The 13,777-nt window shown below is 42.1% G+C and overlaps 1 protein-coding gene across 1 annotated transcript in view; it reads right to left on the reverse strand.

Annotated features, from left to right (window-relative positions):
• LOC126424836 (WD repeat domain-containing protein 83) overlaps positions 1-13,777 on the reverse strand; it is a 55,009-nt gene that overhangs the window by 22,460 nt on the left and 18,772 nt on the right. The window contains exons 3-4 of the mRNA XM_050087643.1: positions 8,213-8,360; positions 1,403-1,592 (exon numbers count right to left, since the gene is read on the reverse strand). Of these exons, the coding sequence (XP_049943600.1) occupies positions 1,403-1,592; positions 8,213-8,360 (338 nt within the window). The remainder of the gene's footprint in view (positions 1-1,402; positions 1,593-8,212; positions 8,361-13,777) is intronic.

Here is a 13,777-nt window from a genome sequence, read left to right on the forward strand (position 1 = left end):
GCTCTGCAATTTTTATGTATGGCGGCATCTTTAGGCTGAGGTGTTCACACAAAAGCCGAGGACTTTTGCCAGGATACAGACAAGAAACTGGTCTTATCTGGCAAGAAATGCTTATTACAGTGATGCAGTCTTTCCGAAGTTGCGTTCAACAATGCACTGATAGCTGACGACACCAGGTGAATGATATATTGTTCAAAAAAAATGAAAAATTTCCACTGTATAGAGATCATTCATGTTAATACAATTTCTTTGTTTTCATCCATCTGTTTTTTATTTAAACTTTAAATTAGGGAGGATGCTTTGCTGTACCCTATATTAGATGTAATGGGAACAACAGACCTGTTGTCTTGGGGGATATTCACACTGAAACAGGTATTGCTGACCATGAGACGGATGTAGCAACAATGAATCACAAAGAACAAAGGGTAACTTAAACAAGTAGAAAGATTTGCATACTCAGTAAACTAGGCAAAGCGGCAATAGAGTCATACATGAATGAGGAACTGAAAACATTTAGCGCTGGAGAGAAGCCTGTAAAAGGAATGTGGCTCAAGTTTAAAAGAAAAGTTGCCTGTGCACTTCACAGATGTGTACCTAGTAGAACAGTTTATGATGGGATGAACCCAAGAAAGAAATTTCTATAGAAAGAGTGACTAGCGTATAATAGAAGCAAAAGAAGGGTGTAAAGATGTAAAAAAAGAAAGCAGAAATGCTTAACTCTGCTCAAATGTTCCTTTAAAAAGAGATCCTGGAGTTTAATTTTTGAACCATTGCAAAGATGAGTGATACAGTGTTAAGGGCAGTAAAAGACACTGTAAAACTGAATAAATCTGCAGGTTCTGATGGCATAATTGTAAGATTCTATACAGAATTTGAAGCTGGATTAGCCCCTGTTTAAAACATAATATATCATACAAGATCCCACAAACAAGAAACTGTGTCCAGCTATTGGAAAAAAGCACAAGTCACATTTGTCTACAATACGGATAGCAGAAGCGACATTAAAACAACTATCCAATACATACATCTGTTCCTGAATCTTATATCCTGGACTGAAATGTAATGAGGTATCTCAAACAGAATGACTTCCACGCCAATCAACATGGATTCCAAAAACACTGGTCATGTGAAACTATGGTTTTCTTACATCCTGAAATCCATGGATGAATACATTCATGTAGATGCAGTATTTCTTGACAGGCACAAAGCATTCGACTCATATTAATATTAAAGAAGAAAAAGAAAATGAGAAGCATCCCATCATGCACTTAACACTCATTTGAAACGTGTAGATGCAGATCAGCGCATAAGAAATCATATTTTTTAATGTGGAGTTATACAGCACTGATAACAACATAACAACATATTAAGAGCCAATTAAACACTTCTTCCTTCAACTCACGGGCAACACAGTCTGTGACAAGTTCGCCGGCTCGTACATCGTACCGCCGTACCCTTCCGTCCAGTGATCCTGTCACTATCTCGTGGTCAGTGACGAACAGTGATGTCACAGCATCTGAGGATTCTGCCAAGACCATCTCCGCATCGCGTGTCTGCCGGCAACGGATGTCCCAGCAACGCACAGTGCAGTCCTGTGAAGGAAATTGCCAAGTCTCGATCAGACCATTGTGTTAATGCTAAGTGAAGTGTCTTGAGAGACACAGAAAGATAAAAAGGGATGACTCTGGCTATGCAAACATTTCTATTTCTTAGAGTGCCAGTCATTTTTGTGGATTTTCAATATGTTTTATGAAGATCAATAGCCAACATTTACCTGTGTTACTACCTCTTTATAAAAGACTGAAACTATTTCTACTAGATTTCATATTTCCAGCTTCTTAGATGTTTAGTTTTCTTCTCTTAATATTTTTAATTAATGTTATGTTTTCCAAAATGTGTAAAAGTTTGCTACTCCTAATAATCTACTACTTCCAGTAATTGAAAAACAGCATCCTAAAACCATAAGTACAAATTATTACATACTATTTTCACACAGTATAATTTTTTGGTGTTATACCCTCTGAAACACACTCTTTGCAGAAATAATGTAAACAACTGTTTCAACAAACATTTTTACAAACTCAAATGAGAAACACTCATTTGAAGTGTGGCACAATTCTTCACGCACAATGTCTTGTATGAATCATTGATATTATCATTCTCGACATCACTGTCAACAAACAAACAGCTGCTGCCCTCCAGCAACTTGATTCCATACAACAAACATAACTCACCAGCTGATTTAGAAACTGCATTTCCACGATCCTCCAGTTGTTTTAGAAGCTACACGTCCCTCACAACACAATGAGGACCACTGAGACAACAATATATGTGATTTTGTATTTAAAAGACATTTGATAGGGTCAACAGTGAAAGTTTTAACATTTTCAACGTTAGTGTTATTAGAGATGACCTGATAGTTCATTTCAGGAGGATGGGGGGGAGGGGGGAATCATCTCTCACATCAGAGTGGTCTAGGATTTGAGCCTACGCCTTTTGCATATGGGCTAGTGTGTAACGACCCCTTCACCATATCTGGTCACAGGAGGCTGTGCTACAGAACAGAGGTAAACAAAATTGTCTGTGCTCTAGATGTTACTTCCAAACATTTTTGGTTAACAGTGCTGCACTGCCTGAAATAAAAAGTGAAACAACCAGAAGACACAGGTGTCAATAGAACTTCATACATGTACACACCATTGGTGACTATGTAAGTGATTAGAGATGCAATCCTCTGTGGCACATAGAACAGTCACGAGAGTGCATAACTGTTGTCTGTGTTTACTGTTAATACCAGGCAGGTGGAGCACATAAGGGGCGTGAACAGTGTCAGACGTTGAGTGATCACTGCGAAGGGCACGAACTCGTGTGAGACAGCGTAATCGGCACCTGACAATGTTTGAAAGGGGCCTCATTGTGGGTCTACACTGGGTCAGATGAACAGTCATGCAATATCTAGATTTGTAGGGGCTCGGATGTGGCACTGGCCTGATGTCAGATTGTTTGGGAACATGAGGGCAGGTAAACTCATCATCAAGGTTGTACTTGGCCATATCCAACCACCCAAGAGGGGACTGCCATATTCTGCATGTAGCACATCATAATCCCTTGCCATTTACACCTGCCACTCCAGAACAAATAAACGGCTCCCTGCAACATTCTGTGAGGTCCCACTCCATTAGCCAGATTAGGGAATTACCATCCTGTGTATTAATCGCACACTTTTGCTTGGCCCCTGCTCGGAGAATGAAGGGGGCAGAAGCTTGCTATAAGCTTGTAGCACATTGGCTGCCAAGACAAGCCCTGCCGCCTTACCCCAGAACAGCCAGCTTACAGCATATAAGAGAAACAAACAGGTAAAGAATTAATGCAGAAGGGATGTGAAAGTTTACGGCGAGTTGCTATAAGCCCCAGGTACAGCCTCTTCGCTCATTTCTGTAAACAATATTAACAATCACAATCCACAACAATGCACACGGATCAACACTATATCCACAACTATTACGTATTGTTACAGCACACAACACTGTTACATAGCTAAGGTTGGCAATGAGCGTAAACATTATGGAGCAACACACTCAGCTGACTTCGACTGATCACAGAGGGGTCAACAAAAAGTTTGCTATCAGTATATGCTGCCGTAAACACCACAACACAAGTGACTGCAGCTGGTACCGTGACCGGGACTTCGACTGCAAACAGAGTTTCAGGGAGAGCATAAGGGAACAATTGACAGGAATGGGGGAAAGAAATACAGTAGAAGAAGAATGGGTAGCTCTGAGGGATGAAGTAGTGAAGGCAGCAGAGGATCAAGTAGGTAAAAAGACGAGGGCTAGTAGAAATCCTTGGGTAACAGAAGAGATACTGAATTTAATTGATGAAAGGAGAAAATACAAAAATGCAGTAAATGAAGCAGGCAAAAAGGAATACAAACGTCTCAAAAATGAGATCAACAGGAAGTGCAAAATGGCTAAGCAGGGATGGCTAGAGGACAAATGTAAGGATGTAGAGGCTTATCTCACGAGGGGTAAGATACATACTGCCTACAGGAAAATTAAAGAGACCTTTGGAGAAAAGAGAACCACTTGCATGAATATCAAGAGCTCAGATGGAAACCCAGTTCTAAGCAAAGAAGGGAAAGCAGAAAGGTGGAAGGAGTATATAGAGGGTCTGTACAGGGGCGATGTTCTTGAGGACAATATTATGGAAATGGAAGAGGATGTAGATGAAGATGAAATGGGTGATATGATACTTCGTGAAGAGTTTGACAAGAGCTCTGAAAGACCTAAGTCGAAACAAGGCCCCGGGAGTAGACAACATACCATTAGAACTACTGACAGCCTTGGGAGAGCCAGTCCTGACAAAACTCTACCATCTGGTGAGCAAGATGTATGAGACAGGCGAAATACCCTCAGACTTCAAAAAGAAAATAATAATCCCAATCCCAAAGAAAGCAGGTGTTGACAAATGTGAAAATTAACGAACTATCAGTTTAATAAGTCACAGCTGCAAAATACTAACACAAATTCTTTACAGACGAATGGAAAAACTGGTAGAAGCTGACCTCGGGGAAGATCAGTTTGGATTCCGTAGAAATGTTGGAACACGTGAGGCAATACTGACCCTACGACTTATCTTAGAAGAAAGATTAAGGAAAGGAAAACCTACATTTCTGCATTTGTAGACTTAGAGAAAGCTTTTGACAATGTTGATTGGAATACTCTCTTTCAAATTCTGAAGGTGGCAGGGGTAAAATACAAGGAACGAAAGGCTATTTACAATTTGTACTGAAAGCAGATGACAGTTATAAGAGTCAAGGGACATGAATGGGAAGCAGTGGTTGGGAAGGGAGTGAGACAGGGTTGTAGCCTCTCCCCGATGCTATTCAATCTGTATATTGAGTAAGCAGTAAAGGAAACAAAAGAAAAGTTCAGAGTAGGTATTAAAATCCATGGAGAAGAAATAAAAACTTTGAGGTTCGCCAATGACATTGTAATTCTGTCAGAGACAGCAAAGGAAGAGCAGTTGAACGGAATGGACAGTGTCTTGAAAGGAGGGTATGAGATGAACATCAACAAAAGCAAAATGAGGATAATTGAATGTAGTCTAATTAAGTCAGGTGATGCTGAGGGAATTAGATTAGGAAATGAGACGCTTAAAGTAGTAAAGGAGTTTTGCTATTTGGGGAGCAAAATAACTGATGATGGTCGAAGTAGAGAGGATATAAAATGTAGACTGGCAATGGCAAGGAAAGCGTTTCTGAAGAAGAGAAATTTGTTAACATCAAGTATTGATTTAAGTGTCAGGAAGTCATTTCTGAAAGTATTTGTATGGAGTGTAGCCATGCATGAAAGTGAAACATGGACAATAAATAGTTTAGACAAGACCCTCCACACTGCCCTCCAGTACCAAATTGATGATCCCTTGATGCCTCAGAACATGTCCTACCAACCGATCCCTTCTTCTAGTCAAGTTTTGCCACAAACTCCTCTTCTCCCTAATTCTATTCAATACCTCCTCATTGGTTATGTGATCTACCCATCTAATCTTCAGCATTCTTCTGTAGCACCACATTTCTAAAGCTTCTATTCTCTTCTTGTCTAAACAATTTATCGTCCATGTTTCACTTCCATACATGGCTACACTCCATACAAATACTTTCAGAAACAACTTCCTGACATTTAAATCAATACTCGATGTTAACAAATTTCTCTTCTTTAGAAACGCTTTCCTTGCCATTGCCAGTATACATTTTATATCCTCTCTACTTCGACCATCATCAGTTATTTTGCTCCCCAAATAGCAAAACTCCTTTACTACTTTAAGTGTCTCATTTCCTAATCTAATTCCCTCAGCATCACCCGATTTAATTTGACTACATTCCATTATCCTCGTTTTGCTTTTGTTGATGTTCATCTTATACCCTCCTTTCAAGACACTGTCCATTCCGTTCAACTGCTCTTCCAAGTCCTTTGCTGTCTCTGACAGAATTACAATGTCATCGGCAAACCTCAAAGTTTTTATTACTTCTCCATGGATTTTAATACCTACTCCAAACTTTTCTTTTGTTTCCTTTACTGCTTGCTCAATATACAGATTGAATAGCATCAGGGAGAGGCTACAACCCTGTCTCACTCCCTTCCCAACCACTGCTTCCCTTTCATGTCCCTTGACTCTTATAACTGCCATCAGGTTTCTGTACAAATTGTAAATAGCCTTTCGCTCCCTGTATTTTACCCCTGCCATCTTCAGAATTTGAAAGAGAGTATTCCAGTCAACACTGTCAAAAGCTTTCTCTAAGTCTACAAATGCTAGAAATGTAGGTTTTCTTTTCCTTAATCTTTCTTCTAAGATAAGTCTAGGGTCAGCATTGCCTCATGTGTTCCAACATTTCTACGGAATCCAAACTGATCTTCCCCGAGGTCAGCTTCTACCAGTTTTTCCATTCGTCTGTAAAAAATTCGTGTTAGTATTTTGCAGCTGTGACTTAGTTAACTGTACTAGTGGCGACGAATTTTTTTTTTTTTTTTTTTTTTTTTCACTCTGAGCAGTCGCACTCACCTCTCACCTACTGCTTGCTTAGTGAACAATGCAGTTCGTATTTGCTGTTTTGTTTCGGTACAAGTTTACATAACCTTCCACTCATTCTCTTTTTATATAGAGAATAAAAGAGGTTCCATCACACTTCCCTGGCACACTCACAGTACCCTTGTCTCTGATGAATATTCACTGTCTAGGACAACTTAAGAAGCCTTTGAGCCACTCACGTATATGAGAATGTCGTCCGTATGCTCACACTTTCATTAACACCCTGCAGTGGGACACCATGTCAATGCTTTCTGGAACTCTTGATCCACGGTTTGCAGGACATCATGCGAGAAAAGGGCATGCTAAGTTTCCTATAAGTGATACTTTCTAAACCCGTACAAATTTGTGGACAGAAGTTTTTGTGTCTCAGGGTAATTGGTTTGTAATTTTGGGGATCATTCTTTTAGCCTCTTTATGTACAATAGTCACAAACACTTTTTTCCAGATGCTTGGGACTTTGTGCTGGACTACACATTTGCAACAAATGCTAGGTAAGTAAGGGGTCAACACAGTAAATTACTCTGTAAAAGTGAACTGGGATTCCATCCAAACCTGTTGACTTTTTTTTTCCACTCCTTCAGTTGCTACTATATGCGAGGGATGTCTATTAGCATGTCCTACATGTGGGAGTCTGTGCGACTCTCAAATGATTCTCCTGTGTGAATGATTTTTTTTTTCCCAATATCAAATTTAAAATTTATGCTTCTCTCTTGTGATCTTCTACTGCCACACCAGACTAGTCAATGAGTGACGGGATAGAAGGATTAGACCCACTAAGTAATTTTACATAGGACCAGAACTTCCTCAAGTTCTCTGTGAGATCTTTTGCTAAGGTATGATGGTGGTAGCTGTTCTGTTCCATGAGGAACAGACTCTTCTTGTAGACTAGCAAATTTGGGAGCCCTCTTTTGAACTGAGAGTGTAACAATCCTCATTTCTTCAGTATTCTTCAAATTTTGTTATTAAACTACAGTGGGTCCTTCCCATTATTAATCCACTTACTCAGCACATACTTCTTCACAGCGTGATTACAATCAGTTCAAACTTATCACATAGTTCCTCTACATCCATCATATTAGAACTACACAATGTCCATTCATTGTCTAAGTGGGATGCTAACAACTGTTTTATCTGCCCTTTCCAGCAAAAGTACTCTCCTAGACTTCTCGGTGGGTATATTAACTTTAGAAACCATCATCACTATGATGAGATCCTGATCATTAATCCATCTCTCTGTACTGATACTATCCATAAGGTCAGGCCCATTTGTAGCTACAAAGTCTACATTATTTCCATTGCGTGTGGGCTGTCAAATTAGGTGCTCAAGACTGCTTTCATAAAATGTGTTCAAAAGTACTTCACAAGGCTGCCTTTCAGTACCACCTGCAATGAATCCACGAACGTCCCAGTCTACACTAGGTAGGTCAAAGTTATTAAACTGATACATTGGTAATACACCTGTCAGCATCTGCCTTCAGTTAACGGCCACTACAGCCCATAATAACCACAATAACTGAAACTTATACATTTTTTTTTTTTTTGGATCATGTCTTGATAACTATTAATTTCACTGCACCTCTGAAAAGGAGCTTATCACCAGGCCACAGTTGCAACATTTCCTTACCTGTGATCCAGAGACAATGATACTGGATTCCTCATTGAAGCGGATACAGTTGATGCGACCTGCGTGTCCACGGAGACGTCGGAGGGGCCTTCCTGTTGCCACATCCCACAGCACCACGATGCGATCACCACCTCCAGAGCACAGCTGACTGCAAGTAAAACGAGGGAATTCCGAATAACTACTTCGACAGTATGAAAATGGCATTTGACTCAGTATCACACCGACACTTATCAATGACATTATAATTATATGGGATATTAAAAAATGTGATTAAATTTAGGATTGACTGAGACAAGGGGGACACCAAATTATCTTCATTGTTGAGTCATTGACACAAATAGAAATAATCACACAATGCAAGCTCCCAAGACAAGTATGCAGTGGACCAGGGAACCACCAAGTTCACTTCTCTGATGCTACTGATTTACCAAGAATTAGATACAACCATTACTATACTAGGATGAACAGAGGCCAATTAAATTCAAAAGGACAAAAACAGCTTTAATAGAATAGAAGAAAGATTTAAAGTAGACAAGTTGTTGGCCTTAATGCTAAACAAAGCAAGCAGCACCAACTATTCCCCCTACAGGCTCCAGGACACATGTTGGAGCAGATTTGCAATCTTAGGCAGCAGTAAGATGACGTCATGAACAGACCCTTGGTTGGATATGTATAAACAGTTCGGCTTGTTGAGATTATTCGAGATTGTAACTGCTTTTTGAATCATTATAGACTCCACTAATGTCTCCAGCATTGGAAATCAAACTGTTAGGCAGAGAATTCTGCCTTGGACCACGGCCTAATGCTCACAATACAAAAATCATCAGCTACAGATGTAGAAGTAAATTCAATCCTGTCCCAGGGAAGTCAGTAGAGATTCCGCTGTTCATGTTGTACATTAATGATCTAGCAACTGGAATCATTCTACTCGTACAAATACCTGAGTGTGTAAGTCTGTTGGCATATAAAATGCAATGACTACACAGACTAATTTGTATGCATATCAGTCAGCCGACTTCAGTACACTGGTAGCATACTCGGAAAATGTAGACAGTCTACAAAGGAAACACTCATGTGGCTCATCTCTGATTATTGCTTAAGTGTGTAGGACTCAAAAGAAATAACTAATGGGAGATATTGAATGTATATACAATTTAATTGGATGGATAAAAAATCTACTCACTGAACAGCAGGAGAACACACACATAAAAGAAGGTTACAATTAGGCAAGCTTTTGGTGCCAGTGGCTCCTTCTTCGTACAGATGAGTTAAAGGGGAAGGAAGAGGGGTGAAGAAAAAGAACTGGAGAGGTCTAGGAAAAGGGACAGATTTAGGGAAAGTCGCCCAGAACCAAAGGTTGGGGACACTTACCAGGTGGGATGAGAAGCAAAGACTCAATGTGTATATAGAAGAGCAGCATGAACAATCACAGGCTTGTTTGACCCACAGGAGTGTGTCTTGGAAATGATGAAAAATGTAACCTCTCTGGCACTTCAGGACCACTATCAGCATCAGAGTCATTAATGACATCTTTGCTATCTGGATCGAAGGTGAGGACACCCTATCCATATTCCTCCACAACCTCAACAGTTTCTTCCCCATTTGCGTCACCTGGTCCTACTCAACCCAACAAGCCACTTTCCTAGATGTTGACCTCCGCCTCAGAAATGGCTACATAAGTACCTCCGATTGTATCAAACCTACTAACTACCAGCAATACCCCAACTTTGACAACTGCCACCCATTCCATACCAAGAAGTCCCTTCTGTACACATCCTAGCCACCTGTGGTCATCTGCAGTGATGAGCAGTCCCTCTCAAAATATACTGAGGGTCTCACTGAAGTCTTCACTGACTGTAATTATCCTCCCAAGGTTGTACAAAAGCAAATCTCCCGTGCCTTGTCTTTCCAGTCTCCCACCACCTTCCAAAGTCCCACTGTCCAGCCACAGAGGAGCATTCCCCTCGTAACTCAGTACCACCCAGGACTGAATTACATTCTCTGTCAGGGTTTCGACTACCTCTCGTCATGCCCTGATACGAGAAATGTCCTGCTCACTATCCTTTTCAACCCTCCCGCAGTGGTATTCCACTGTCCACCGATCCTACACAATATACTTGTCCATCCTTACACAACACCTGCTCCCAATCCCTTACCTCATGGCTCATACCCCTGTAATAGACCTAGATTCAACACCTGTCCCGTACATCCTCCTACCACCGCCTACTCCAGTCCAGTCACTAACATCACCTAACTGATCAAAGGCAGGACTATCTGTGAAACCAGTCGTGTTCTACAACCTAAGTTGCAACCACTCTGCTGCATTCTATGTAGGCATGACAAGCAACAAGCTGTCTGTCCGCATGAATGGCCACTGTGGCCAAGAAACAAGTGGACCACCCAGGTGCTGAACACACTGCCAAACACAATATCCTTTATTTCAATGACTGCTTCACAGCCTGTGCCATATGGATCCTTCCCACCAACACCAGCTTTTTGAATTACGCAGGTGGGAACTTTCCCTGCAACACATCCTACATTTCTGTAGCACTCCTGGCCTCAACCTTCGATACTCACTGTTCTCACCCACCAGCCCCTTCTCAGTTCCCATTCCAGCACTACAGTGCCATAATTCCGACAGCACACCCAGTCTTTTTATTTCACTTCTTTTCTGCTACTTGCCCCCCTCCCCACCTATCCCCTGCCCTCTGTCTAACCTGCAGCACTTCACTGTCTGCCACACCCACAGTACTATCCCTCTCCTCCCCGTCCCAGCCTCCTCCTTAACCCCCACCCAGTCGTCACTCCCGTCATGCACTGGTGCTGCTTCTCGCAGCTTGGTTTCAGTTGCCTGAGACTGCAGTTGTGTGTGTGTGTGTGTGTGTGTGTGTGTGTGTGTGTGTGTGTGTGTTTGTGTGTGTGTGTATTAGTCTATTGCTGACGAAGGCCTTAATGGCCAAAAGCTTTAATTGTGAGAGTCTTTTTGTTGTGTCTATCTGCGACTCAGCGTCTCTGGTATATGATAAGTAGCAACTTTCCTTCTCATAATATTGTTACATTCCATCCTGGGTATGTCTACAACAGATGTTGTACTACAGTCCAGTCACAAGCATCACCTACCCCATCAAAGGCAAGGTTACGTGTGAAACCAGTCATATGATCTATAAACTAAACTGCAACCGCCATTCTGCATTCTATGTGGGCATGACAAGCAACATGCTCTCTGTCCACATGAAAGGCCACCAACAAACTGTGGCCAAGAAACAGCTGGACCTCCCAGTTATAGAGCACAGTGCCAGACATGACATTCTTCGTTCCAATGACTGCTTCGCAGCCTGTGCCATCTGGATCTTTCCCAACAACACCAGTTTTTCTGAACTGCGCAGGTCGGAACTCTCCCTACAATACGTGCTGCATTCCTGTGACCCTCCTGGCCTTGACCTCCATTAGTCATTGTCATTTATCTCCCTGTCCTCTTGCCTGTTTTCATTCCAGCACTATACACACCCCTCTATTCCACATATGCATTCTTTTTCCTGTACTCTCCTTATCCGCTGTAAACCCCCCCCCCCCCCCCTCCCTTGCCCTCCACCTAACCTCCCCAACTGCACTTAGCTGCCCACCCTCTCCTCGCCTCGTTCCTGCATGCTACCACAAGCAGCGCTTTACTGCACCCAACCCTACCCTGCTATCCCTCACCCCCCAGCCCCAGCCTCCTCCAGTCACACACCACCCAGTTTGTTTCTCCCATCATGCACTACTGCTCGCAGTCTGGCCCAGGCATGGGTGGTCATGAGTGGGCGAGTTGTGTGTGTGTGTGTGTGTGTGTGTGTGTGTGTGTGTGTGTGTGTGTGTGTGTGTGTTCTGATGAAGGTCTGTTTGGTCGAAAGCTTTCTTTGACAGTCTTCTTCTTGTGCCTATCTGCAACTTAACATCTCCACTCTATGGTGCTTAGCAACTGTCCTTTTCATAGTATGTTACTCTTGCAGTCTACAGAGCAATAATATTACCAACTTTACACCTCATAAACCTGGTGCTGTTATAAAGTTGACATTAGGAGGCTAGACACCTTTCATCTTCGCTGTCTGAGATCAGTTCTCCACATGAAATGGGAAGACTGTGTTCCAAAAACGGAGATTCTGCGTCGCGTGAAACTGCCTGGCATTGAAGCTCTCTTAATGAAACACCAAGTGAGATGGAGTGGCCATACCACACACATGGACGACAGTAGACTTACCAAAGCGGTGTTCTACTTAGAGTTCTCGTGTGGAAAGCGGCGGCAAGGTGGCCAACACCTGCGATATAAAGACACCGTCAAACGCCACCTCACAGCCTGTGGCATTCTCAGCAAACGTTGGCAGGAGCTTGCACTGCACCAATCAAGATAGGCGCTCAACTGTACACAAGTGTGTGGAACAATTCGAGCATATCCGCCTAAAGAACCTGGACGATAAACGAAATCTCCGCACATCAAAGCCCGAGCATAATTACATCTATATATATAGATGGAGTTATACATATAACTCCACTGGGCAACTGTATTGCACTTCGTGCAACCAGATCTTCAAATCAAAGCTCGGTTTTGTAAGCCACATCCGAGCTCACCACAATACGGTCTAAACGTTTGACGGAGTCGCTTTCACCGGACACGGCGAGGAGGACGTGATGATGATTCTTCTCAACTTTGGCATGACTGTACATTCTCACTAATAAGGTGACTTCTCAATTTACTCTTGAAGAGGTTCATACTTGAAAATTATTGTTCACATGAATATATAGACCCGTGTAAGAAAGGAAACGCAAATGCTTGTTTTTTTCAGCTGATTATATGAGCAGTGAATACTACTCATCACATTAAAAATCAATATACCTTCCTTATCCAGGTCTTTAAAAGCAGACCATTTGTGCCGTGAACCAAGTTCACATTTGATTTTCTCCTATATTTCTATATCAGCAAAAAGATGTTCAAATTTGGCTTCCACAATTCTCTGCTTTTGAAATCCTCTCTGCTTTTTAAATCCACCAATGACATTTCAAAGTTACCAATGTCAAAACTAAACGAATTAAAATTTAATTCTGTAACAGTACATGAGGCAGAGATACGACTCGGTGATACGCACTGACATTTTATCTTACTGGAAATGCATGCGAGTGTCCGGATGCCGCACTTCCGGGGACATGTAGCTGTATGTGGCTCGCAAGCTGTGTTTTGCTGATCTCTGTCCCAGGAGCCTTCAGACACAGATACGTCCATCATGATGCTGAAAGTAGAACCAGGACTTGTCTGCATGGATGATGTGGTGACACTCCATCGCCAGTGCTTTTGGCCACACCAACGTCAGCCTCGTCTGTTGTTAGAAGAGAAGTCAGAACAATGGTTACCATGCTATTAATCTGTGGTGCATCAGAGGTTGTCACACTGTCCATGATGATAGTTGTCATTTGGCTAACAAGCCAATTACCTCACCCACGGTATGTGATATGGGTGTTCAAACCTGCCTGGCCGATCTAACGATATGTCTAGCCTCATGGGTGCTAGTATCACAGGCCCAATGAGATCTGGCA

The sequence above is a fragment of the Schistocerca serialis genome, chromosome 10 (genome assembly GCF_023864345.2).
Source record: "Schistocerca serialis cubense isolate TAMUIC-IGC-003099 chromosome 10, iqSchSeri2.2, whole genome shotgun sequence".
Classification (NCBI taxonomy): Eukaryota; Metazoa; Arthropoda; class Insecta; order Orthoptera; family Acrididae; genus Schistocerca; species Schistocerca serialis.